Source organism: Sander lucioperca, chromosome 16 (assembly GCF_008315115.2).
Source record: "Sander lucioperca isolate FBNREF2018 chromosome 16, SLUC_FBN_1.2, whole genome shotgun sequence".
NCBI classification, from domain to species: domain Eukaryota; kingdom Metazoa; phylum Chordata; class Actinopteri; order Perciformes; family Percidae; genus Sander; species Sander lucioperca.
In genome coordinates, this window is record NC_050188.1 from 1,056,951 (window position 1) to 1,083,131 (window position 26,181).

The 26,181-nt window shown below is 35.3% G+C and overlaps 1 protein-coding gene and 1 long non-coding RNA gene across 2 annotated transcripts in view; one reads left to right on the plus strand and one right to left on the minus strand.

Annotated features, from left to right (window-relative positions):
- The window catches only part of stab1 (stabilin 1), a 111,416-nt gene extending 108,075 nt beyond the window's left edge, over window positions 1-3,341 (plus strand). Inside the window, exon 70 of the mRNA XM_031296783.2 lies at window positions 3,185-3,341. Coding sequence (XP_031152643.1) covers window positions 3,185-3,253 — 69 coding nt within the window. The 3' untranslated portion in view covers window positions 3,254-3,341. The remainder of the gene's footprint in view (window positions 1-3,184) is intronic.
- Window positions 3,342-17,645, minus strand: LOC116047799. The gene is made up of 3 exons (XR_004104478.2): window positions 17,520-17,645; window positions 4,343-4,346; window positions 3,342-3,353 (listed from the first exon to the last, which is right to left on the minus strand). It is a non-coding gene; the product is annotated as an uncharacterized LOC116047799 (long non-coding RNA).
- Between the last annotated feature and the right edge of the window lie 8,536 nt (window positions 17,646-26,181).

Consider the following 26,181-nt stretch of genomic DNA (forward strand, 5'->3'; position numbering starts at 1 on the left):
GCCTGCCTCCCTCTACTTTTATTATATTAGATATATATATATATATATATATATATATATATATATATATATGTATAGATGAATCTGACGACTATGAAGAGAAGCAGGTGACTAGGCGGATGCTGCAACTCCTCACTCCCTAACTATAAGCTTTATCAAAGAGGAGGGTTTTCAGTTTATTCTTAAATGTGGTGATGGTGTCTGCCCCCCGAACCCAGACTGGGAGCTGGTTCCACAGGAGAGGAGCCTAATAGCTGAAGGCTCTGGCTCTCATCCTACTTTTAGAGACTCTAGGAACCACAAGTAGCTCTGAATTCTGGGAGCGTAGTGCTCTAGTGGGACAATAAGGTACTAAGAGCTCTTCTAGATATGATGGTGCTAGACCATTTAGAGCTTTGTAGGTCAGGAGAAGGATTTTAAATTAAATCCTGGATTTTACACAAAGCAAATGCAGAGAAGCTAATACAGGAGAAATATGATCTCTTTTCTTAGTTCCTGTCACGCACTGCAGCATTCTGGATCAGCTGGAGACTCTTAAGGGACTTATTTGAGCAACCTGATAGTAAGGAATTACAGTAGTCCAGCCTGGAAGTAACGAATGCATGGACTAGTTTTTCAGCATCGTTTTGAGACAGGCTGTTCCTAATTTTTGTTTTTGTTTTTTGTTTTAGATGGGCGTTAAAGGATATATCCTGATCAAAAATAACTTCTAGATTTCTGACAGTAGTGCTGGAGGCCAGGGCAATGCCATCCAGGGTAGCTATATCTTTAGATAATGAAGTTCGGAGGTGTTTGGGGCCCAGCACAATAACTGCAGTTTTGTTTGAGTTTAACATCAGAAAATTGTAGGTCATCCAGGATTTTATATCTTTAATGCATGCTTGAAGTTTAGCTAACTGACTGGTTTCATCTGGCTTGTGTCTGATTGACAAGTATAATTGGGTGTCATCCGCATAACGGTGAAAGTTAATTGAGTGTTTCCTAATAATATTGGAAGGAAGCATATACAAGGAGAACAGAATTGGTCCAAGCACTGAGCCTTGTGGCATGCCATGGCTAACTTTAGCGTACTTGGAGGATTTATCGTTGACATTAACAAATTGCGATCGATCAGAGAAATAGGACTTAAACCAGCTTAGCGCAATTCCTTTAATGCCAACTAAATGTTCCAATCTCTGTAACAGGATGGTATGGTCAATCGTGTCGAATGCAGCACTAAGATCTAATAAGACAATTACGGAGACAAGTCCTTTGTCAGCAGCAGTTAGAAGGTCGTTAATAATTTTCACCAGTGGCGTGGAGGGTGGGTTTTTTCAGAAGAGGTTTTATCACAGCTACTTTAAATGACTGCGGTACATAACTGTCAATAAAGACATATTGATCATATCTTGTAATGAAGTGTTAACCACGGGTAATGCTTCTTTAAGTAGCCTTGTTGGGATGGGGTCTAAGAGACAGGTAGATGGCTTAGCTGAAGAGACTTTTAACATTAATTGTTGAAGGTCTATAGGATAAAAGCAGTCTAAGTATATGTCAGGTCTTGTCGTTCTTTCTACTAGTCATGCGTTTAAAGGTGAGCCATTAGAAGTTGAGGGCAAAAGGTGATGAATTTTATCTCTAATTGTTTTAATTTTATCATTAAAGAAGTTCATGAAGTCGTCACTACTCAGAGCTATAGGAATAGATAGCTCAATAGAGCTGTGACTCTCTGTCAGCCTAGCTACAGTGCTGAAAAGAAACCTTGGGTTGTTCTTATTTTCTTCTATTAGTGATGAGTAATAGTGTGATCTGGCATTTCTGAGGGCCTTCCTATAGGTTTTCAGACTGTCTTGACAATCTAAACGAGATTCTTCCAGTTTGTGGAACGCCATTTACTTTCACGTTTTCGCGAGACTTGTTTTAATTTGCGAGTTTGGGAGTTATACCAAGGTGCTAGTTTCCTTTGCTTCATCATCTTCTTTTTGAGGGGACCAACAGAGTCTAAAGTCATCTGTAGGCAGGCCGTAGCACCGTCTACAAATTTATCAATTTGGGAGGGACTAAAGTTAACATAAAGGTCCTCTGTTATATTAAGGCATGACATTGAGTTAAATGCTGTTGGAATATCTTCCTTAAATTTAGCTATAGCACTGTCAGATAGGCATCTAGTGTAGAAGCCTTTATCTAATTTCGTATAGTCGGGTAGTAAGAATTTGAAAGTTTTAAGAAATGGTCTGATAATACAGTCTTTTATCTGTATACGTATGCCTTTAAGTGCTTCTAAACAGATTTTGCAAATATTTACCTGTGAATGGCTAAAAAGAAAATCTAAATTCCAATCAATTTCTTCACTCGCAATGAATGGCATCATGACAAATAGTTAAACTCAGACTTATGCTGTCTGTCTTCATTTTACTTTCTTTTTCTTTTTGCAGCACCAGAGGAATATTTGAGCTTTGGAAGCATACTTCAGCTTCAGCAGAATGACTGATTGTGCTAATAGAGCTAACAGGGCTAATAGCTAACACAGCTAAACTCACAGCACTGCTGTGACTGCAGTACTAAGAGTTTCTGTTCAGAGGAACATGAAGCATTAAACAATGAACTGCAGTTTAATGTGACAACAAACAGGTTTAGAGTTACAGACACTTTACATTAGTGTTTACACTTTGCCAAACTTCTGTCAGATGAAAGTAAATCAATACATTTATATTCCAGTTCTGTAGGTACTGAAGTACGCTGCTATTTATTGTACACTGTTATTTGTTACAAAGAGCTTTACATTAACTGAATATACAACAATAAGAAACAGATATTAACTGATATAATCTGGATTATTTTATAATAATATGTCATAATGATTCTCCACACAACGGTTGAAACTACGAGACAGGATTTTACAACTCTGGGAAGTTATTACTGCAGAAAATATTTTATCTTTTGTCTCATCGATACCATAGAAATACTTTTTCACGTTACAAAGGCCATAACCTCTCTATGAAACTATAAACGTCAAAGGTAAAGAGAATCACAACGAACAGACCACTTTCTGTTCTCCTGAACTCCTCTTTAATTTACGATCCTTAAACACCCTGAGGGGATGAATCTGGGAACGGCCATTAATGTTCACTTTACGACCAAAAGTATCCCATCACATCTTGGTGCGGTTGGTTTCTGGTTTGACCATTTTTTCTCTTTCCTACAGGATGCCAGTCAGGGGTTTGAGCCAGCAGAACCTGAAGAACCTCCAAAGATTCTGGACCTGGACCAGTAGAACCATTAAAACTGGAGCTGTTTTAACATGGTTCAGCTTTTTCTCAGTTCATCTGTATCCAAATAAGAAATAAAATATGTCCATTTACGTAACACAGATGCTCTTTCTTTTTTTTTATTCAGCAATGGAACAAATGATTTTGTGTAATGTGAATGTGTTTCTGGTGGTCAAAAACACTGCAGCTCAATGGTAGACTGATATCTGGCTCTTTAGCTAATACATGTCTCTACGTGTCTGCTGTTTGATGCAGGTAGAGTACAGTTAGCTTATGTTAGCTCGTGAGCTGAGAGCAGCAACCAGAGGCGCAGAGTGTGTTCTTAATTCAAAGCCCAAGCCTGATATATCGTCTTTTCTGTGCCAAAGAGATAGATTCTTTGTCCTTTCAAAAAAAGTCCTGAAAAAATCATAGTATAGTAAGACGAAAAAAATAATTATTGTTCATCATGTTGAAAAAAGTCATAGTATAGCATGTCAAAAAACGTAACAAAAACATGTTAGTATAGTATGTCGAAAAAAGTCACAAAAAAGTCATAGTATATTATTTTGAAAAAAGTGATAGTATAGTATGTCAAAAAAAGCAAAAGAATTCATAATGTGGTATGTCGAAAAAAGTCATAGTATAGTACATTGGCGATTTTTGACCCTTTTTAGGGGGGCTCAAGCCCGGTATAAACACACAGAATAGTATGTCAAAAAAAGTCGAAAAAAGTCACAGTATAGTATGTCGAAAAAAGTCACGAAAACGTCATAGTATATTATTTCAAAAAGACCCACAAAAGAGTATGTCAAAAAAAATGTAATAGTACCAAATGTCAAAAAAAACTCATAAAAAGTCTTAGGGCCCTATTTTAATGATCTAAGCGCACGGGGTGAAGCGCATGGCGCAGGTGCGTTTAGGGCGTGTCCAAATCCACTTTTGCTAGTTTGACGGCGGAAAAAAGGGTCCGTGCGCCTGGCGCATGGTTCAAAAGGGTTGTACTTAGTGTCTTCATTAATTCACAGGTGTGTTTTGGGCGTAACATGCAAAAAACCAATCAGAGTGTCATCTCCCATTCCCTTTAAAAGCCAGGCGCGTTTGTACCTTGGCACATTACTATTATGATGATGGATTTGCACCGTAATATTTTTATTTGTAATCTTTTGCATGTTTGTGTGCTGCTGCGCTTCCCTGTGTGTGTGTGTAACAAGCATAGTGTGCACGCGCTGTGCATAAGCCTAGGCGCATTTTACTAATTTGCTGTTAAAATAATGAAATGCTGCTATTGACTTTAGACCAGGTCTTTGTTGGTCAATAGCACGATCACTTCCCACTGCCTCAAGATAGCAATATGCCAAGAATTCACCTGAACACACCTCCCTGTAAGACCAGCACGCCCATGGGCGCAAAGATGGGCGCATTTGCTATTTAAACGACGAGGGCGCTGGACGGGAAATTGACAACTGTGTCGGTCTTAAAAGACACTTGCGTCGGGCTTTGCGCTGCGCTGAGCCGAATGCAAGATAGGGCCCTTAGTATATTATGTCAAAAAAGTAAAATAATTCATAATATAGTATGTCGAAAAAAAATCATAGTATAGTACGTCAAAAAAGTAAAGTCATAGTATAGTAGGTCGAAAAAAATCATAAAAAAGTCATAGCATAGTATGTCCAATTAAGTCAAAATGTCACAGTATAGTATGTCGTAAAAAGAAGTCATAAAACAGTCATAGTATAGTGTGTCAAAAAAAAAAAATCATGGTATAGTATGTCAAAAAAAGTAATTAAAAAGGGATAGTATGGGTGCCTGGGTAGTTCACCTGGTAGAGCGGGCGCCCATGTGCAGAGGCTCAGTCCTTGACGCAGTAGCTCAGAGTTCAAGTCCAATCTGCGGCCATTTGCTGCATGTCTTCCCCCTCTCTCTCCCCCCTTTCCTGTCTACAGCTGTCCTGTCTATTAAAGGTTAAAATGCCCAAAAAATTATCTAAATTTAAATAAATAAGTCATAGTGTAGCATGTTGAACAAAAGTCATAAAAAAGGCATAGTATTACATATATATTTCTTCATCACATTGGATGTCCTGTCTTGCCATGCACCTGCATCATCTATAAATACAAATGAATGTACTGTTTCCATTGCTTCCACCTCTATTACTTTCTGAAAGTGCACAGTTTTACTGTACTGTGCACAGTAATGCTAGTGTTTTACAATTTTCTTTTATAGCTGTGTATGTAACCTCAGACATCTTACCTGGACATATTGGTATCTTTGCTCTTTTACCTGTTCCCTGTTTCTCTTCTCTCGTGTTCATGTTGTGAGTTGTATGTTCTGTATTTTTTTATGAATCAAAATAAAAACGTCTTAAAAGTCAAAAGGTCATAGTCCAGTATGCCGAAAAAGTTACAGGTTAGTATGTCATAAAATATCATTATATCTCAAAGTATAGTATGCCATAAAAAATCATAAAAAGACATAGTATAGTATGCTATAAAAAATCATAAAAAATTCATAGTATAGAATGTCGAAAACGTCAATATAAAGTAGTTTAGTAATTGATAAAGTATGTCAAAAAAAGTCATAGTATAGTATGTAAAAAAAAAAATCATAACAAGGTCCCAGTATAGTATGTCGAAAAATCATAAAAAAGTCATAGTATAGTATGTCAAAAAATCATAAAAAAGTCATAGTATAGTATGTCAAAAAATCATAAAAACGGCATAGTAAAATATATTGTTTCTAAAAAAGTCATAAACAGGTCATAGTATATAGCATGTCGAAAAAAGTCATAGTATTGTATCTCAAAAAAAGTGATAAAAAAAGTCATAGTATAGTATGTCGAAAAAAAGTAATAAAATCTTCATAGTATAGTATGTCGAAATAAGTCATAGTATAGTATGTCGAAAAAGGTGATAAAAAAGTCATATTGTAGTATGTAGAAAAAAGTGATAAAAAGTCATAGTATAGCATGTCAACAAAAGTGATAAAAAAGTCACAGTATAGTATGTCGAAAAAAGTGATAAAAAAGTCATATTATAGTATGCCGAATAAAGTGATAAAGAAAAGTCATAATATAGTATGTTGAAAAAATTGATAAAAAAGTCATAGTATAGTATGTCGAAAAAAGTGAGAAAAAAGTCACAGTATAGTATCTCGAAAAAAGTGATAAAAAAGTCATAATATAGTATGTTGAAAAAATTGATAAAAAGTCATAGTATAGTATGTCGAAAAAAGTGATAAAAAAGTCACAGTATAGTATCTCGAAAAAAGTGATAAAAAAGTCATTGTACAGTATGTCGAAAAAAATTATAAAAAAAAGTAATTGTAAAGTATGTCAAAAAAGTGATAAAAAAAGTCATAGTATAGTATGTCGAAAGAAGTCATAGTACAGTATGTCGAACAAAGTAGTAAAAAAGTCATAGTATAGTAGGTCCAAAAAGTCATTGTATAGTATGTCGAAACATGTGATTAAAAAGTCATGGTATAGTATGTCGTAAAATGTTATAAAAAAGTCATAGTATAGTATGTCGTAAACCGTTATAAAAAAGTCATAGTGTAGTATGTCGTAAAAAGATGTAAAAAAGTCATAGTATAGTATGTCGAAAAAGAGAAAAAAAGTCATAGTATAGTATGTCGAAAAATGTCATAGTATAGTATGTCGAAAAAATTGATAAAAAAAGTAATAGTATAGTTTGTAGAAAAAAATGATAAAAAAGTCATATTATAGTATGTCGAAAAACGTGATAAAAAGTCATAGTATAGTATGTCGCAAAAAGTGATAAAAAAGTCAAAGTATAATATGTCGGAATAAGTCATAGTATAGTATGTCAAAATAAGTCATAGTATAGTATGTCGAAAAAAGGTATGAAAAAGTCATAGTATATAATATGTCGAAAAAAGTGATAAAAACGTCATAGTATAGTATGTTTAAAAAATGTATAAAAAAGTCATAGTATAGTATGTCGAAATAAGACATAGTATAGTATGTCGAAAAAAGTAATAAAAAGTCATAGAATAGTATGTCGAAAAAAGGGACAAAAAAGTCATAGTATAGAAGATCGAAAAAAGTGATGTAAAAGTCATAGTATAGTATGTCGAACAAAGTCATAAAAAAGTCATAGTATAGTATGTAGAAAAAAGTGATAAAGAAGTCATGGTATAGTATGTTTAAAAAATTGATAAAAAAGCCATAGTATAGTATGTCGAAAAATATTATAAAAAAGTCATCGTATAGTATGTTGACAAAAGTGATAATAAGGTCATGGTATAGTATGTTGAAATAATTCATAGTATAGAATGTCGAAAAAGTCATAGTATATTATGTTGAAGAAAGTGATAAAAAAGTCATAGTATAGTATGTCGAAAAAAAGGTATGAAAAAGTCATAGTATATAATATGTCAAAAAAAGTGGTAAAAACGTCATATGTTTAAAGAATTGATAGAAAAAGTCATAGTATAGTATGTCGAAATAAGACATAGTATAGTATGTCGAAAAAAGTAATAAAAAGTCATAGAATAGTATGTCAAAAAAAGGGAAAAAAAAGTCATAGCATAGAATGTCGAAAAAAGTGATATAAAAGTCACAGTATTGTATGTTGAAAGAAGTCATAAAAAAGTCATAGTATGGTATGTAGAAAAAGGTCATAGTATAGTATGTCGAAAAAAGTGGTAAAAACGTCATGGTATAGTATGTTTAAAAAATTGATAAAAAAGCCATAGTATAGTATGTCGAAAAATATTATAAAAAAGTCATGGTATAGTATGTTGACAAAAGTGATAATAAAGTCATGGTATAGTATGTTGAAATAATTCATAGTATAGAATATCGAAAAAAGTCATAGTATGTCGAAAACAGTGATTAAAAAAGTCATAGTATAGTATGTCGAAAAAAGTGATAAAATAGTCATAGTATAGTAGGTCAATAAAAGTCATAGTATAGTATGTTGAAAAAAGTGATGAAAAAGTCATAGTATAGTATGTCGAAATAAGTCATAGTATAGTACATCGAAAAAAGTGATAAAACAGTCACAGTATAGAATGTTGAAAAAAGTGATAAAAAAAGTCATAGTACAGTGTGTCGAAAAAAGTCATAGTATGGTATGTCGAAAAAAGTGATAAAAAGTCATAGTCTAATATATCGAATAAAGTGATAAAAAGCCACAGTATAGTATGTCAAAAAAAGTGATAAAAAAGTCATAGTATTGTATGTCGAAAGAAGTCATAAAAAAGTCATAGTATAGTGTGTAGAAAGAAGTGATAAAAAAGTCACAGTATAGTATGTCGAAAAAAACTGACAAAAAGTAATTGTATAGTATGTCGAAAAAAGTGATATAAAATTCATAGAATACTATGTCGAAAAAAGTCATAGTATAGTATGTAGCAAAAGGTCATAGTATAGTATGTCGAAAAAGTCATAGTATAGTATGTCGAAAAAAGGTATGAAAAAGTCATAGTATATAATATGTCGAAAAAAAGTGGCAAAAACGTCATAGTATAGTATGTTTAAAAAATTTATAAAAAAGTCAGAGTATAGCATGTTGAAATAAGTAATAAAAAGACATAGAATAGTATGTCGAAAAAAGGGACAAAAAAGTCATAGCATAGAATGTCGAAAAAAGTGATATAAAAGTCATAGTATAGTATGTCGAACAAAGTCATAAAAAAGTAGAAAAAGAATAGAAAAAGGTTATAGTATAGTAAGTGGAAAAAAAGTGGTAAAAACGTCATGGTATAGTATGTTTAAAAAATTGATAAAAAAGCCATAGTATAGTATGTCAAAAAATATTATAAAAAAGTCATCGTATAGTATGTTGACAAAAGTGATAATAAAGTCATGGTATAGTATGTTGAAATAATTCATAGTATAGAATGTCGAAAAAAGTCATAGTATGTCGAAAACAATGATTAAAAAAGTCATAGTATATTATGTCGAAATTAGTCATAGTATAGTATATCGAAAAATGTCATAAAAAAGTCAAAGTATAGTATGTCGAAAAAAAGTGATAAAAAAGTCATTATAGTATGACCAAAAAAGTCATACTAGAGTATGTTGAAAAAAGTGATAAAAAAGTAATAGTATAGTGTGTCGAAAAAAGTCATAGTATGGTAGGTCGAAGAAAGTGATGAAAAAAGTCATAATATAGTAGGTCAATAAAAGTCATAGTATAGTATGTCGAAAAAAGAGATAAAACAGTCACAGTATAGAATGTTGAAGTGATTAAATAAAAGTCACAGTATAGAATGTTGAAAAAAGTGATAAAAAAAGTCATAGTACAGTGTGTCGAAAAAAGTCATAGTATGGTATGTCGAAAAAAGTGATAAAAAGTCATAGTCTAATATATCGAATAAAGTGATAAAAAGCCACAGTATAGTATGTCAAAAAAAGTGATAAAAAAGTCATAGTATTGTATGTCGAAAGAAGTCATAAAAAAGTCATAGTATAGTGTGTAGAAAGAAGTGATAAAAAAGTCACAGTATAGTATGTCGAAAAAATCTGACAAAAAGTAATTGTATAGTATGTCGAAAAAAGTGATATAAAATTCATAGAATACTATGTCGAAAAAAGTCATAGTATAGTATGTAGCAAAAGGTCATAGTATAGTATGTCGAAAAAGTCATAGTATAGTATGTCGAAAAAAGGTATGAAAAAGTCATAGTATATAATATGTCGAAAAAAGTGGCAAAAACGTCATAGTATAGTATGTTTAAAAAATTTATAAAAAAGTCAGAGTATAGCATGTTGAAATAAGTAATAAAAAGACATAGAATAGTATGTCGAAAAAAGGGACAAAAAAGTCATAGCATAGAATGTCGAAAAAAGTGATATAAAAGTCATAGTATAGTATGTCGAACAAAGTCATAAAAAAGTAGAAAAAGAATAGAAAAAGGTTATAGTATAGTAAGTGGAAAAAAAGTGGTAAAAACGTCATGGTATAGTATGTTTAAAAAATTGATAAAAAAGCCATAGTATAGTATGTCGAAAAATATTATAAAAAAGTCATCGTATAGTATGTTGACAAAAGTGATAATAAAGTCATGGTATAGTATGTTGAAATAATTCATAGTATAGAATGTCGAAAAAAGTCATAGTATGTCGAAAACAATGATTAAAAAAGTCATAGTATATTATGTCGAAATTAGTCATAGTATAGTATATCGAAAAATGTCATAAAAAAGTCAAAGTATAGTATGTCGAAAAAAAGTGATAAAAAAGTCATTATAGTATGACCAAAAAAGTCATACTAGAGTATGTTGAAAAAAGTGATAAAAAAGTAATAGTATAGTGTGTCGAAAAAAGTCATAGTATGGTAGGTCGAAGAAAGTGATGAAAAAAGTCATAATATAGTAGGTCAATAAAAGTCATAGTATAGTATGTCGAAAAAAGAGATAAAAAAGTCATAGTATAGTATTTCAAAAAATGTGAGGATAAAGTCATAGTATAGTACATCGAAAAAAGTGATGAAAAAGTCACAGTATAGTATGTCAAAATAAGTCATTATATAGTATGTCGAAAAAAGTGATAAAAAAGTCATAGTATAGTATGTCGAAAAAAGTGATATAAAAGCCATAGTATAGTATGTCGAAATAAGTCATAGAATATTATGTTGAAAAAAGTAATAAAAAGTCATAGAATAGTATGTCAGGAAAAGTGAGAAAAAAGTATGTCGGAATAAGTATAGTATAGTATAGTATTTCAAAAAATGTGAGGATAAAGTCATAGTATAGTACATCGAAAAAAGTGATGAATAAGTCAAAGTATAGTATGTCAAAATACGTCATAATATAGTATGTCGAAAAAAGTGATAAAAAGCCACAATATGGTATGTCGAAAAAAAGTGATAAAACAGTCATAGTATAGTATGTCGAAAGAAGTCATAAAAAAGTCATAGTATAGTATGTCGAAAAAAACTGACAAAAAGTCATTGTATAGTATGTCGAAAAAAAGTCATAAAAAAGTCATAGTATAGTATGTCGAAAAAAGGTATGAAAATGTCATAGTATATAATATATCGAAAAAAGTGGTAAAAACGTCATAGTATAGTAAGTTTAAAAAATTGATAAGAAAGTCATAATAGTATGTAGAAAAAGGTCATAGTATAGTGTGTCGAAAAAGTGATAAAAAAGTCATAGTACAGTATGTTGAAAAAGTCATAGTATAGTATTTCGAAAAAAGATATAAAAAAAGTCATAGTATATAATATGTCGATAAAAGTGGTAAAAACATCATAGTATAGTATGTTTAAAAAATTGATAAAAAAGTCAGAGTATAGTATGTCGAAATAAGACATAGTATAGTATGTCGAAAAAAGTAATAAAAAGTCATAGAATTGTATGTCGAAAAAAGTCATAGTATTTCGAAAACAGTGATAAAAAAGTTCATAGTATAGTTTGTCGAAAAAACTGATAAAAAAAAGTCATAGTATAGTATGTCAAAAAAACTGACAAAAAAGTCATAGTATAATATGTCGAAAAAAGTGATATAAAAGTCAGTATAGTAAGTCGAAAAAAGTCATAATATAGTATGTCGAAAAAAGTCTTAGCATAGTATGTCGAAAAAAGTGATAAAAAAGTCATAGTATGTCGAAAAAAGTCATAGTATATCGAAAAAAGGGATTAAAAAGTCATAGAATAGTATGTCAAAAAAGTCATTGTATAGTATGTCGAAAAAAGTGATAAAAAAAAGTCAGAGTATAATATATCAAAAAAGTGATAAAAAAGTAATATTATAGTATGTCGAAAAAAGTCATAGTATGTCGAAAACAGTGATAAAAAAGTCATAGTACAGTATGTCGAAATTAGTCATAGTATAGTATGTCAAAAAAGGGATAAAAAAGTCATAGTATAGTATGTCTAAAATAGTGATAAAAAAGTTCATAGTATAGTATGTCAAAAAAACTGACAAAAATGTCATAGTATAGTATGTCGAAAAAAGTGATATAAAAGTCAGTATAGTAAGTCGAAAAAAGACATAATATAGCATGTCTAAAAAAGTCTTAGTATAGTATGTCGAAAAAAGTGATAAAAAAGTCATAGTATAGTATGTCGAAAAAAGTGATAAAAAAGTCATAGTATGTCGAAAAAATTCATAGTATATCGAAAAAAGTGATAAAAAGTCATAGAATAGTATGTCAAAAAAGTCATTGTATAGTATGTCGAAAAAAGTGATAAAAAAGTCATAGTATAGTATGTCGAAAATGTGATAAAAAATGTCATGGTAATAGTATGTTGAAAAAAGTGATGAAAAAGTCATAGTATAGTATGTCGAAATAAGTCATAGTATAGTATGTGGAAAAAAGTAATAAAAAGTCATAGAATAGTACGTCATAAAAAGGGATTAAAAAATCATAGAACAGTATGTCAAAAAAGTCATTGTATAGTATGTCGAAAAAAGTGATATAAAAGTCATAGTATAGTATGTCAAAAAAGTGATAAAAAAAGTCATAATATAGTATGTAGAAAAAGGTCATAGTATAGTATGTCGATAAAAATGATAAAAAAGTCATAGTATAGAATGTCTAAAACACTGATAATAAAGTCATAGTATAGTATGTCGGAATAAGTCATAGTATAGTATGTAAAAATACGTCATAATATAGTATGTCGAAAAAGTGATAAAACAGTCATAGTATAGTATGTCGAAAGAAGTCATAAAAAAGTTATAGTATAGTGTGTAGAAAGAACTGATAAAAAAGTCATAGTATAGTATGTCGAAAAAAACTGACAAAAAGTCATTGTATAGTATGTCGAAAAAAGTCATAAAAAAGTCACAGTATAGTATGTAGAAAAAGGTCATTGTTATAGTATGTCGAAAAAGTCATAGTAAAGTATGTCGAAAAAAGGTATGAAAATGTCATAGTATATAATATATCGAAAAAAGTGGTAAAAACGTCATAGTATATTAAGTTTAAAAAATTGATAAGAAAGTCATAATAGTATGTAGAAAAAGGTCATAGTATAGTGTGTCGAAAAAGTGATAAAAAAGTCATAGTACAGTATGTCGAAAAAGCCATAGTATAGTATTTCGAAAAAAGATATAAAAAAGTCATAGTATATAATATGTCGAAAAAAGTGGTAAAAACGTCATAGTATAGTATGTTTAAAAAATTGATAAAAAAGTCAGAGTATAGTATGTCGAAATAAGACATAGTATTTCGAAAAAAGTGATAAAAAGTCAGAGTATAGTATGTCGAAAAAAGTCATAGTATTTCGAAAACAGTGATAAAAAGTCACAGTATAGTATGTCGAAAAAAGTGATAAAAAAGTAATAGTATAGTATGTTGAAAAAAGTCATAGTATAGTATGTCAAAAAAAAGTAATAAAAAGTCATAGAATAGTATGTCGTAAAAAGGGATTAAAAAGTCATAGAATAGTATGTCAAAAAAGTCATTGTATAGTTTGTCGAAAAAAGTGATAAAAAAGTCATAGTATAGTATGTTGAAAAAAGTCATAGTATTTCGAAAAAAGTGATAAAAAGTCACAGTATAGTATGTCGAAAAAAATTATAAAAAAAATAATATTATAGTATGTCGAAAAAAGTCATAGTATGTCAAAAACAGTGATAAAAAAGTTCATAGTATAGTGTGTCGAAAAAAGTGATAAAAAAAGTCATAGTATAGTATGTCGAAATAAGTCATAGTGTAGTATGTCAAAATTAGTCATAGTATATTACGTCTAAAACAGTTATAAAAAAGTTCATAGTATAGTGTGTCGAAAAAAGTGATAAAAAAAGTCATAGTATAGTATGTCAAAAAAACTGACAAAAAAGTCATAGTATAGTATGTCAAAAAAACTGACAAAAAAGTCATAGTATAGTATGTCAAAAAAACTGACAAAAAAGTCATAGTATAGTGTGTCAAAAAAAGTGATATAAAAGTCAGTATAGTAAGTCGAAAAAAGTCATAATATAGTATGTCGAAAAAAGTCTTAGTATAGTATGTCGAAAAAAGTGATAAAAAAGTCATAGTATAGTATGTCGAAAAAAGTGATAAAAAAGTCATAGTATGTCGAAAAAAGTCATAGTATGTCGAAAAAAGTGATAAAAAGTCACAGTATAGTATGTCGAAAAAAGTTATTAAAAAGTAATAGTATAGTATGTCGAAAAAGTCATAGTATGTCGAAAACAGTGATAAAAAAGTCATAGTATAGTATGTCGAAATAAGTCATAGTATTGTATGTCGAAATTAGTCATAGTATAGTATGTCGAAAAAATTGATAATAAAGTCATAGTATAGTATGTCGAAAAAAGTCATAGTTTTTCGAAAACACATGATCTGTCATGTGACACTAATCATGTAACTACCTACTTATCCATGCTGATCATCTGACTACTTGCCAACAGGTGAGGAAGAATGCCCAAGCAGTGCTTAATTTGTAAAGTGGGAGGTCCCGGAGCAAAATTACACTGCCTACGTAGCTTCTCTGACTAACAAAACCTAAACAACGCTGTGTGTACATCATGGCAATGTTTATTTTTATTTCAGAACATGCACTGCATCGGTGCAAAATGAAAAAAAAAAAAATACACTGCAACAATCATTTTCACAAGCAGCAATTATCCATCGGACTATTAAATTAACCAAAAAACCCACCGTGGTCTCCACATTCTTGATCAGCAGAAATGGTTTTTGCTTCTTTAGGATCCGACTGGCCAGCGTATTTGAAGAAGTTAAGCAAACTTTGTTGTCTTTTTGACATTTTTCCCCTGAGTGAAATGAGGCTATAACAGTAATCTCAACTAGCACAAGCGCTTGTGTCACTTCAAGTGCAGCGCTACGCTGTTGAAGTGCCTCCCCTCCCTCCGTCCCTCTCCCCCCTCCATCTTACCCTGAAAATTCACCTCAAAATGCATCAAAAATGCAAACACAAGATTTTTGTGGAACTTCAATGGGGAATAAAGACTAACAAGACAGATAACAACATTGAACACTACACAAACAGTAATTTATTTTTTTCATTTAGGCGATTCATTTTTCATAGTGACACAGGAGGTGCCGGATCCAATAAAAAAGTTCCGGATCCAACGTCGGAGGTGCCGGAACGTGTTCCGGCTCAAATTAAGCCCTGCGCCCAAGCGTAACCATTTTGTATTTGCCCTGATGAATGATGGGATAGGCTGCTTTGCCTAAATATACTGCTTATTTATTGCTATTTTGTCCTTATATTGTGTTGGACTTTTGATGTTAGATTTCCTCTGCTTAACGTGGGCTGTCATGTGACTTGAACACCCTGTTGTGTGTGCAAATGCTCTGCCTTTTATTACCACAAGTTTACAGACATGTCTCTGCTGATTGGGTATCACCTGTGACACAGCCAATAAACGAGAGACACACCCACCAAATGAGAGAAAACATTAGTGGTGGGCGATACTGCAATATTTGAAATCGATCCAATACCAAGTAAATGCAGGGCCAATCGCCAATACCGATACGATACCAGTACTTTTTAGTAATTAAGGTGGATGCATCATCGAATTGCTAAATCTGAATGAATTTTCATGACCTTTAAGTGTTTTTGTGATTTTAACTTTTGATTATTAATAAGTTAAAACCCAGGACAGAATTTTCATTCAATTCAATTCAATTGTATTTATAGTATCAAATCATAACAAGAGTTATCTCAAGACACAGATAGAGTAGGTCTAGATCACACTCTATAATTTACAAAGACCCAACAATTCCAGTATTTCCCCCAAGAGCAAGCATTTAGTGTGACAGTGGCGAGGAAAAACTTCCTTTTAGGGAAAAACCTTGGACAGACCCAGGCTCTTGGTAGGCGGTGTCTGACGGTGCCGGTTGGGGGTGTGATGAACAGTGGCAATAATAGTCACAATAAATATAATGGAACTATGACTAGAAATAGTAGTTGTAGTAGTTCATGGTGTAGCAGGGCGTAGCAGGATGTAGCAGGACTTGTGCTTGTATAAATTTGTTGTTACCACTGTATCTTTTTTTTTACAAATTATACAGCTTGCCGTCATTTCATTTTCGGCCTGAAACTCTAGCCACACGGCGCTCCTCTTCTCTGCCATTCTTCTGCTCCATCTCTGTACTGCTTGTGTGTGTGTGCGCTGCTGGCCGCCCCCAGGCCTGGCTGCTTGCTTGCTTGTCTGCCTGCCGCTGCTGAGTCATGTCACGGTACAACATCAAATCAGAAGAGGGGGGAGGAGGAACAAAGTGTGCCTGCTCCACGCAATGACAGGAGCGGCACTTGAAAGCAGCGCCACTTGCAGACACAGACAGCCAGGTCGCCTCTTTGATGAAACCGCAGCAAAGCATGCTGGAGAGAAACTAAAACTAAAGTATTGATCTTATTACACTGGTAGTGATCAATATCAACACCAACATTGGTATCGTTATCGATATTTGGATCGATCCGCCCACCACTAGAAAACATATCTCAAAGCCGTTGCACACCACTTCACACCGTTCCGAGGAAACATGTCATTCAACCAGGAAACTGTAGCAAAACGGTACACACCACTTTGAGATTGAATGTGCCCTTGTTTACACTAATCATGTGTCTTCTTACCTATGCATATTGACCATGTGATCACTTTCCAATGAGTTATAAGAGACAGCCTAAAGGCGACCATTTTGTACTTGACCTGATGAAGGTCTTAATGGCTGAAACGCGTAGGCATGTTTTGTCATGCCAAAAATAAATGAAAGGCTTTTTGAACTTCATCCTCTTTAGTGCCTCAGTTTCCTTCAACCATTTTAAACTAGTAGGATCCCCAAACTGAGAAGCACCAGAGGGACACTCTACACACCTGAGTAGCACTCCATGCAGACTGTTTTTCAACAAAGTAATAGTAAGTCACAGTATAGTATGTTGATAAAAGTCATAGTATAGTATGTCATAAAAAAATCATAAAAACATCATAGTATGTCATAAAAATCATAAAAAGTCATAGCAAAATAAAATTATAGTATAGTATGTCAAAAAAGTCCCAAAAACGTCATATTATAATACATATGTCAATAAAAGTCAAGAAGTCATGGTCCAGTATGCCGAAAAAGTCAAAGGTTAGTATGTCAAAAAATCTAAAAAGTCATACAGTTATCACACACACCAGGAAATGGACCCACAAATGTGTCATGGCTCAGAGAATTGGAGGACCCAAAAGCAAGAGACAGCCAGGCAGTGGTGAGCTTGAAGATTTAATCACCAACAAAAACATATACGAACAAAAGGAGCAGGGGCGCAGCTACCCAAAAAGGTGTGCAGGACATCATCATGTAGGGGCTTTAAATAATAAAGGTTTATCTTTCAAAGTCTTTCAGCGACGTTAACGGTCGCCCGGTTAGCAACTGCCAAATTGTGACAATTGGAAACCTAATCATCACCCCTGGTTGATGTGATTTGAGTGGTGAGTGGCTTTCCATCTCTGTCTGCACTATTTCTTCCCCCAAAAAGGACACAGTGGTTGGTCAACAGAACTTCAAACCATACTGGACATTTAGTTTTGTGTGGTCTAACTAATAGAACTCCTACCTGATGTCATCACTGGTCTCATCTCTACTTGATGCCATGCTGACCTCATGTCTGTCTCATTCACTCCTTGCCTGTGTTCTTCTCCACTAATACATATTGTCAAACAAACATTATGTAATAGATTTTTCATTAGTTTTTCCATATTAATAATATTAAGAAATGAATCTGTTGGTATCAAGTGGCTCCCCCTACACTTCCACCTAATGTTAGACCTACCTGTTGCCTTCCCCTGTCTTTCCTGATCCACCATCCTCACACCTGAATGAAATGAACTCACTGTTAAATATAGCAGCCTAAATTCAATTCTTAAATCAGCCTAGTGATGGCATCAGATAAGACAACTATTATGCAGTAAGGTTGTGCTGCTGTTGAAATTACATTCACATTTTGTATTTTAAATATATTCAAATTAATGAAGTTGTTTTCTTAATTTGCTTGTGTTTTGTCTATTTGCATGTGTTTTCTTAAGTTGCAGGGCGTTTGCCCCTGTCGGCCACCGTATGTTAGTCCTCTAAAATGTTATATAATAACATTGAGGAAATGCAGAAATGATTTAGACACAGCAGCCACATATAGAAAATACCAAAAAAATAATTACTTTTTATTTTTAATTTTTTTACCATCGCTTTGGCGCCCCCACATGGTGCTGCGCCTCTATGCGCCGCATATAGCGCATACCCACTTTTTGACAATGTAGTCAAAGTCAAAAACAGGAATCACAGGAACCAGGAACAATGAGACAAAAAAAACAGGTAGACTCAAACACAGATACTCCAAAACAGAACACAATGATCTGACAACAGACAAAGAAAACACAGAGACACATACAAGAGGTAACAAGGAAACAAGGGACAGGTGACACTAGTGATCAGGAACAGGTGAAACACATTAGGGCTGGGCAGACAATCAGACAGGCAGGAAACACAAGGCAGGAAGTAAAACAAGACAAGACAAGCAAGAAAAACAGAGACTTCAAAATAAAACAGGAAACACTAACAACAGAAACTCAAAACCATGACAAAATGCAGGACTCAGGTGAGTAAAGTTCAATGGTTTTATTAGCACGCTAATAAAACTTTTAGGCAACAGTGTCCAAGAAACGACAGGCAAAAGGCAATCCAAAAACAGGCAATAGTCAAAAATCCAAGGGAAACAGGAACTCAGGAATACAGGAAACAGGGAAAAACGCTCGAAGGCTGCACACTAGGAAAACCGACGATCTCGCACAGGAGTAAAGGAAAGACTGAACGTAAATACACAAGACAGAGGAGACAATGGGCTCGTTGGAGATGAGCCAGGTCTGCGCAGAATCGATCACCGGCGATCGCCGCCCAATGCATGCCGGTTAGATTTGTGTCCGACTTGATCCCGACTTGCTCTGACGTCATGCACACGTGGGCAACGATAACCTCACGAGATCAAGGCGGTTGCATGTTTGAGACGCAGGCAGCGCAGTTGCTTTTCACCGACTGCAAGACTCAGGCGGACCCAGGGCATGCTGGGAAGCGCCTGCCTCTCAGTTGATCTAAAAGCTGATTGGGTCAGAATCTACTTAACATGATGACGTTTTATATAAACTTTTTTATTGATTTTGAATTGGAGGGATTTTAACTGCTATTTGTCTGATTTAAAGGCTTATTCTGTACAAGCCACATGTTGTGTGGCTGATAGTTACGTTTAAAAGTCAGAGAGACTAAATCTGTTCAGGTTACGAATTATCTACAGTGTGTTGTTAATTCAATTCAATTCAATTAAATTCAATTTAGAGCATTTTGACAGTTACTCTGTCATAATAAAAACAACTGGAAACTTGTGTACAATATAATATATGGGTCTGGTAACATTTTATTAAATCGGAATCGGACCACAGTGTTTCTGTGACTTCGTGTTTCAATGCTTGAAGGCTAGGGATGTCCAGATCCGATCACGTGATCGGAAATTGGGCCCAATCACGTGGTTTCAGACTCTATTGGAATAGGACATTACCTCCCGATCAGAACTCGGATATATATGTATATATATTCTCATTATTTTTTAACACATCTATAGTTATGCGGTGGCACAGAGTTAGACCCTTTTGACTCCACACAGAAACAGCAACGCATGCGGCATGACATCACTTTGTTGCAGAGATGCTATTGGTTAAATGCCGGCAAAGTAGAACACGGAAGCAGCTTGAAGCAGAATAGTCTGTGAGTATGTCTGCGGTCTGGAGGTATTATAAAGTTGATGACAACAACATTGCCATAGCAAACTGTGAGATATGTAATAGAAGTGCTCTGTTTGTTAACAGAGTTGTTGAATGTTAAAATAAGGTGAATTAAATAAAAAATAAGGAACATCCTGGATCTGTTTTTTCGCTCTTCTTTATTATTTTTTTATATATTATAGAAGTATCGGATCGGGACTCGGTATCGGTAGATACTCAAAATCAAATGACTCGGACTTGGACTTGAGGCCAAAAAAACCTGATCGGGACATCCCTATTGAAGGCTGCTGGAAACGGCTGGAAACTGTCCGACTTGACAGCGGATTTTTGTCACAGCCCGGCTGTTAATCTTGAACGAGCCTAATGAGACGCAGGTGCAACACATAGGGGCGGGGACAGGTAATCACACAGGCGGGAAGGAGAACAAAGACCAGGAAGACAACGGACCTGAAATGAGACGAGACGATAAGTTTCAAAATAAAACAGGAAATGGAAAACTAAACAGAAACTTGAAACAAACTAAAAACAAGGGACGAGATATGACAACAGTATGTCGACAAAAGTCATAGTATAGCATGCCAAGCATACCTACTCTATCTGCTTTTTCACTCATTAAGAATTAAATGCCAAACATTTCCAGTTTCTCCAATGTTAGGATTTGTTTTTTTTCTGTTTTATCATTGTAAAATATCTTTTTTTTAAAACTGTTGGTCAGACAAAACCAGATGTTTGTCGTGTTGGACTGGAAACACAAGACTAAATGTGCGTTCAGGCAGAATGTGAATCAGGTTTTACCAGTGGTACAATTGCATACAAAGTCTCAAATATTCCTCAGGCAGTGCAACTTCAAAATTATTCAATAATCATAAATATGTGCTTTATAGCCTGACGTCGTCATACTCAGATTCTAGTCGGAATATGAGTCTGATACTGCTCCAGTGGGCTGTGATTATGGGACGTGTTTCAACCGAACCAGGAAAGAAAATGCCTCTACACTCAATTGGATAGACCTACAACCAATCAGAGCAACAGAGTTGTAAACAAATTCAACGCAAGCGCTCTTTGGTGACGTGGTTGATTAAATTACTGTTGATCATCTGTCCATCATCATATAAAGACCGCCCTGACAATTTGATTGTTCCGAACAGTTCTGGTTCGAGCATACAGTGTTTCCCACAGATTAGAAAGCAATTTGTGGCGGGGGGAAGGACACGCTGTTGGATGCTGTCCTCTCCTACTTCAATGCCTAATGAATCTATCTCTTTTTCTCCCTGACCCTGTCTTTCACTGGTTGAAGCCTGAAAATATTGTAAACAAATTAATAACGTAACTAATTACACTGGTTGGACTGTTCAGCTCTGTTTCAGACTGATACCTCTGGTTCAGGCTGGTCCTCATCCTCAACACGGGCCTTTTTCAGTTGCGGAAAATACTTTTCAATACTCATCTGGATTGAAGCAGCAAACATTCAGTGTAAGAGTAAAAAATGACATAACATTATTTATAATACGTTTATTTGATTCACACCTGCTACATATAGTGTTTTGACCTAGACAACCCAACTGCATTTTACCGCAAACTTGTGACTAGTTAACTTCCTAAAGCAGGCGCAATCGCTTGTTTGCTAAGAGTCGGGTTGGGACTCAACATTGTATTCAGAATATAAAATATTTTTATCGCACTTTTTAATGTGTAATTGTGTAAAGGTGTTCACGAGATAGATACCGACCTTTCGTGAACTTGTGAAATTCGCCAGCTGTCTTCTCTCCTTTATGGAGACAGACGCTGTGTGCACGGTGGGCTTGATGGTGTTTTAAGCCTCCAACGTCGCCTTCCAGGCAGCTAACCCTCACCTTAACCCTTGAAACATAACCATTGCTGCGCTGCCTGAAAGGCGACGTTGGGGGCTAAAAACACCAAACACTTTATTTAGTTATAATGAAAGGTTACAATTTATCCTGAGTGGGACAACAGAAATATACATGTATACCATATGTTAAGGTGAAGGATTACCTTAACATATGGTATACATGTATATTTCTGTATATTTCTACAGTTGTTGAAACACTTCACTAAAAGCCTAAAAGGTCAACCTTATGATGGCGCTAGAGGTAACATAAGTCATGACCAAAGTCATTGGGCTTCATCCTCTGGACACCATAGATGTCTACACAAAATCATCACCTGATCCTGCTGCTGTGTCAATAAACTAAAACATTAAGTGATGATCCTTTGTTGGCTTTTCTTTTATTTATTTGCTGTCAGAACTGATTTTTTAACCTATTTTGTTTATATCAAAACCACAGAGATCTGTGTTTTCACTCTGATTGTATTTGATGTGTCATTGGCCTTCACATCTGTTCTTTTCCCACTTGTGTTTTTCCTCATGGCTGACTAAACAGAACAAATTTGTTTTGTTTGCACGGCCAGCAGATTTTTTTTTTAAACTCAGGTTTTCTGTGTGAAAGCAGCCATGTTGTTTGTGATAGAACAAGTCAGTTTGTTTCTTCTGCTTCCTCCTCTGTTCAAATGTTGTCATTCCACTGCATCCACTGCTGGCCTTCCCTGAAAAACCCCAAATGCTTCCTCTCTCTGTAGACCTTCCCTTTAAATAGCTTTCCTGCTCTGCTGGACATTCAAGACCCACAAAAACAAGTCTGACCTCCTCCCTCTGCCGTCCATGTGGCTATCAGACAGTTTGACAGTTCAGCAGAAAGCAGTGAACACAAAAAGATATGTACATGAAGCAGTGTCATAATACTTTTAAGCCATATTGAGATTAGAATATCTGTGACGAGGTAACCTTTTCCAAAATGGAAAGCAAGCAGTTGTGGAGGTTACTGTTCCGGTTGTTTCTCTGCCTGCTGAGCTCCCTTCCCCCCAACACACAAAGAGCTGAGCGGCAGCGCTGGCTACAGTGCATAGCAGCTTGGAAACGGTTTTGCCTGAGAAGCAACGCTCTGGGGGGAGAAAGGGGGGTGAGGTTGGGTGGTGGGGGCGTGGGGTGGTTGGCTGTGTGGGGCGGAAGGGAGGGGTGGGGGGGGTGGAGGGGTGGATTGGAGACCAGAGACCCTGACCTCCACTGCTGCAGACTGTCTGACTGTCTGCCGCCACTGCAGACCTCATTTAAAACCGGTGTTGCTGGTTCACATCCGACATCCTGTCTGACGAAACCTCCTAATCAGGTCGAGCCGCCTCTCCAGCCATCAAAGAGCTGGAACTGTCAGCTGGTTTCTGTGGAGAGGAAACCGAAGAGCCAATCTAACGATGCGTTCCCACATACAAAAAGTTGGTCTCTCTCGAGTCCGAAGCCCGGTATGTTTGGGTCGAGCCCATGATTTACATACAAAGCTCTGATTGTGCAGTTATTTTCTCAATTTTTTTGTTTTTCTTATTTAAGTCTTGGTACCTTGATAGAGTTCTATCGTAGAGAATTGTGAAGCTGTTGAATTTTCCTCCATTTTGTATGAAGTTTTTAAAATATTTGAGTGGAGTAGAAAACAACTCTCTTTCATAGAACATTTGCATAATGTTGAACCTTTCCAATCTCTGCTGTAGCAGTGGACAGCAGCAGCGTGTTTTTCAAGGTTCAGTTCAAAATTAATGATATCCTGTCACATCTCAAGTTTTTGAGTCTTTATGTGCGAACAGTGTGAAATATGCTACCGTAGCATTAAGCATGTGATTTCCATACTTGGATTGGGTTCTCATGTTGACAGTGTACTGTTAGGCTATATATGACAATGTAATTCATGCCTCGTTGTTCTTGTTCTAGTCCTAGTAGCTTGTTACAGTTCAGTCGTAGAGAGTCGTGAAGCTGTTGACCATAACAATCTATCTTTTTCTCCATTGTACTTTTACATAATTGTAATGTGTGGAAAACAACTTTGTGTGCCTGTTCTGCAAGGAAATAAAACAAGAGTCATGTGGGTCAGAGGATGTTTGAATTTGTGTCACGCTCAAGGCAATTTCTAAATCTGAGTCCCAGTGTGCATCCCCAGCATATATTTGGAGGTTCCGCTCCCAATCAGTGGTATTCTGTTGCATCTTCAGTATTTGAGTCTGCGTAAAAAAGCCAAATGCATTACTGAAGGTCTAGTCTCGCTTTGCCAGACCTTCATCCACAGCGCTGCGGAGGAGGGTCTGGCTAGTCCATCCAACATTCTGGGATGGGAGAAGAACGTGCTCTGGTTTATTGGCATTTCTTTAAACCAATCACAATCGTCACGGGTGGCGCTAAGCACTGGGCAGAGACACGGTGCCGCTGCAAAATAGGAAGGAACTTGTTTTGGTGGAACGTGTACATTCAAAAGTTGTTTTAGTCGTGCAACAGAAAACTCAGATTGGACAGATAGTCTAGCTAGCTGTCTGCAGAGATCTAAGGAGCAGTTAACCATAGTCCTCATAAATCCACCGGAGTTTATAATAACAACACAAAGAAAGCGGAAGTTAACGGACATCCAGCGGAAAAGAGTGAAATCCAGTGGAATTTCCGGCGGCAACAGAGAAATCCCCGAAGTGGAACATCATGGATATAGACTACAGAAGGTCTAACACCCTTCTCACACATTGGGATTAAAACACTAGAGACGTATCGAAATGCCATTCATTGTGAATTCAGTCTTGAAATACCATCTTGGCACCACCAACCAGTATTCAAGATTGAAAAAAGTGCTCAGCAGTGTGACGAGAGAAAGTTGAGAAAGGTTCAACTTCATGCAAATAGCTCCAGCAGAAAACACAGATTGTTAACTCCCTGGTGGCACATAGGTAAGCTGGTGAAGCAGCATCAGATTTCCTAAAACTCCCTGGGGATAGATTCTCCACTCTGCTGAATTCATTAGAAGTTCATTATTGATACCAACAAAACCCTTAGGCCTTTAAGTGCTACCTCCAGAGCATGAGCTACGACACAGGAACCAGTACCTGAATTGGACCAAAAAAGGAGCCAATACCCTAATTCAGCAGTTGCATGGCATGATCATTGCATGTGTTATGGATACATTTATATTCATACCCGAATGTATTTGAACCCGAATGGTCGACTATTTGTGGTGTTGAATGTTTTTTTCCAATAAATCATGATATAGGCTTTAGCCTATTATGGTATGAATATCAGCCTATTAATAATTCTGTTATTAACAATTAGAAGTAAGGGTACTCATGTGGCCAAAAATCAGAAGTGCCAGTACTCAGTACTGGTGAGTATTGGGCCATTTCAGGCACTAACAAGAACTAAATGTAGACCTCAGTTCCTTCTGTCAAAACACATGTAAAGTTAAGCTCATTGTTCCTTTAAAAGGGTTTCTAGGTTCCTGGAAAAGTTGTAGGAAAAGGTCAATAACCTCACAGAAACTGCTGAAGAGCAAGGTAGACTGCTTTCAGCTCCATATTTTGAGTTGTTCAATGACCCTGTTCATAAACTGTGCACAGGAGACTTACCAGTAGGCAAGCACCAAAAAGCCGCAGCCCTTTAGGGATCAGCATGAGCTTCACAATCGTGGAATACAGAACAAACCAATTTGATTCAATTCAATTGTATTTATGGTGTCAAATCATACTAGAATTTATCTCAGAACACTTTCTGGATAGAGTAGGACTAGACCACTTCCCCATGAGCGATTGCACTTGGTACAACCGCGGCGAGATAAAACCTTCTTTTAACAGGCTCAAACCTCAAAGCTCCAGGTGGGCTGCCATTGGCCTCGACCGGTTGGGGGGAGAGAGAGGGGGAGAGAGAGAGAAAGAAATACATGGAGGGGAGATGCACCCCACACCACAAAAATTACTAACCATAATAGCATTAGAAATCTGACCCACCAAGGGCCTTCTCAGTTTATGGTTCAAACTTGCTGGTCTGTTTGTTCAGACACATGTGAAGCAATACCAAAGCTACAGTGACACTGTTCCTCTGAACAAGCATAGAAACACCAACCAACCATAGTCCAGGATCCTGAGCCACTGTAAGCCAAGACGGCATCCTCAATCAGGCCTCTGTGTTTGTTTGCACATTACTGACCGACCATTATTTGCCCGACTAGCCCTATACTCACTCACTCATTGGTTGGAACTGATCAGGGACGGACTGGGACCAAAAATCGGCCCTGGCATTTTGGCCCAGACTGGCCCACCACATAAGATCACAAATACCACCCGTCCTTGCGCCCTGAATATGTATACCAACTCCTACTCCTTAAAACTACTAACGCCATGTAATGAGTAAGCAAGAATCAGTGAGTTGACACATTAAAT